Genomic DNA, 1961 nt, shown 5'->3' on the forward strand with positions numbered 1-1961 from the left:
GGCCTTGGAAGGACATCTGCCAGCTAAATATCAAAGAGCAAAGGGTGCAGGATAAAATGGTTAGTGGTTTGGCAATGGAAGTCGGCAACGGTAGGAAAATCCAATTTTGGGAAGATAATTAGGTTCAGGGTGGTCCACTGAGAGTGAACTTCCCAAGACTCTTCTCTATTTCAAGCCAACAAAATTTTGTGATTGGGGATTGTGGTTTTTGGGATGGATTAGAGTGGATATGGAACTTTCAATGGAGGAGGGAGCTGTTCCAATGGGAGCTAGAACTGGTACATCAACTGCATAAGCGACTAAGGCCAGTGAGGATGTCACCTGAAAACGAGGATACTGTGGTATGGAAATTTGATAACATAGGTGTCTTTTCCATGAAGTCCTTTATGCAGGTAATCCAAACGGAGACGTTGTCAGAGGAGATCACGAGCTATAACTTCACCAGTGCACTATGGAAAGGCTTGGTACCCCCAAGAATTGAATTGTTTGGATGGTTTGTGCTAGTTGGTCGAATTAATACTAAGGAGCGATTGACTAGATTAGGAGTTGATATTCATAGTGATAATATTTGCGTCCTGTGCCACAAGGGGGTAGAAAATGTTGAGCATCTATTTCTTCGATGTGAGGTAACATGGCAGGTGTGGTGTTACTGGTTGCGATCCTTTAGTAGTGTTTGGGTTATCCCTGGAACCATGAAAGATCTTTTTGGGAGTTGGATTGGCATGCACGGCAGAAGACAAGGACAGAAGCTGTGGATGGTGGCGTTCTTTGCAGTGATCTGGAACATCTGGTTGGAACGTAATGCCAGAATTTTCAAGAATGTACGGGCAAGTATCGACTCCATTCAAACAAAGACGGTGCTGAGTTACAAAGAGTGGTATGACTGTGATATTTTCGGGAGTTGTTAGCTGAGTCGAAGGTGTAAGGAGATTGGTTGCTTTGTCTGTAGCGTTTATGTTTTTATGTTTGTTTGTTTTGCTCCATTTTAATGTGTTAAACTTTCTCTATTTCAAAAAAAATACATATGCAATAATAATAAAATATGAAGATGCTATCAGTATATTTTTTTCTTAAAAAGACTTCTGCGAAAGAAAGAATTTTAATTTATACTTTTAATATAAAGCGAAATAAAATTTAATTTAATTAAAGCAAGATACACCTGTTGGTCCATTAGATTTTTCTTTTCGTTTTTAACTCTTTTTACCTTTTCGTTATTCAAATAAAACATTTTATAAATCAAATAATAGCTTTGAATAAAGTAAATTTAAATTAGAATATTTAAATAAATTAAAATTTAAANNNAGAAGGAACCTGTACATTTAAAGAGCTTGTGAGTTGTGATGATCGAGATATTTGCATTTTCTTGGCATTTAATTTGATTTATATGATAGTATTATTATGGATTTGGATTCTCTAAATTTTGAATTTTAGTTTAAAAAATAAAGTTTGATCTTTTATCTTTGAATGTTTCCTATGATGCATGGATACTGACACGGACACGGGACACGACACGACACGGGACACGCCGACACACGAATTTTAAAATCTTACATGATACGGGGACACGCATATATATAAAATATAAAGTATTTTTTAGATAAATTGTAATGATATTTTGATATTTTATTGATATTAAAATATAAATTAAAAATTTTAATTATTTTTAATATCTTATTTTAATTATATTAAGTATTTAAAATATTTTTTGTTTTAATAAATAATAATATATACTATATCTAAATTTATTTTAGGAATATATGTTAAGAATAAGACTGGATATACGGACACGTGATGGTATTTAGGTGTGTCCAGACGTGTCTGGAGAAGAATTTTTTATTTTTTATTAAGACACGGTTGGACACAGCAGACACGCGTGTCGGACGAGTGTCGGTGAGTGTCGTGTCCGAAATGTGTCTGACACGCGGACACGATAACTCAGCGAAGTGTCCGTGCTTCATAGA

At 34.9% G+C, this 1961-nt stretch overlaps 1 protein-coding gene across 1 annotated transcript; it reads left to right on the plus strand.

Annotated features, from left to right (window-relative positions):
• On the plus strand, positions 315-908 carry LOC107633643. Its single transcript, XM_016337251.1, has one exon. The coding sequence runs from the start codon at positions 315-317 to the stop codon at positions 906-908; it is 594 nt and encodes a 197-aa protein (XP_016192737.1).

Source organism: Arachis ipaensis, chromosome B03 (genome assembly GCF_000816755.2).
Source record: "Arachis ipaensis cultivar K30076 chromosome B03, Araip1.1, whole genome shotgun sequence".
Taxonomy (NCBI): domain Eukaryota; kingdom Viridiplantae; phylum Streptophyta; class Magnoliopsida; order Fabales; family Fabaceae; genus Arachis; species Arachis ipaensis.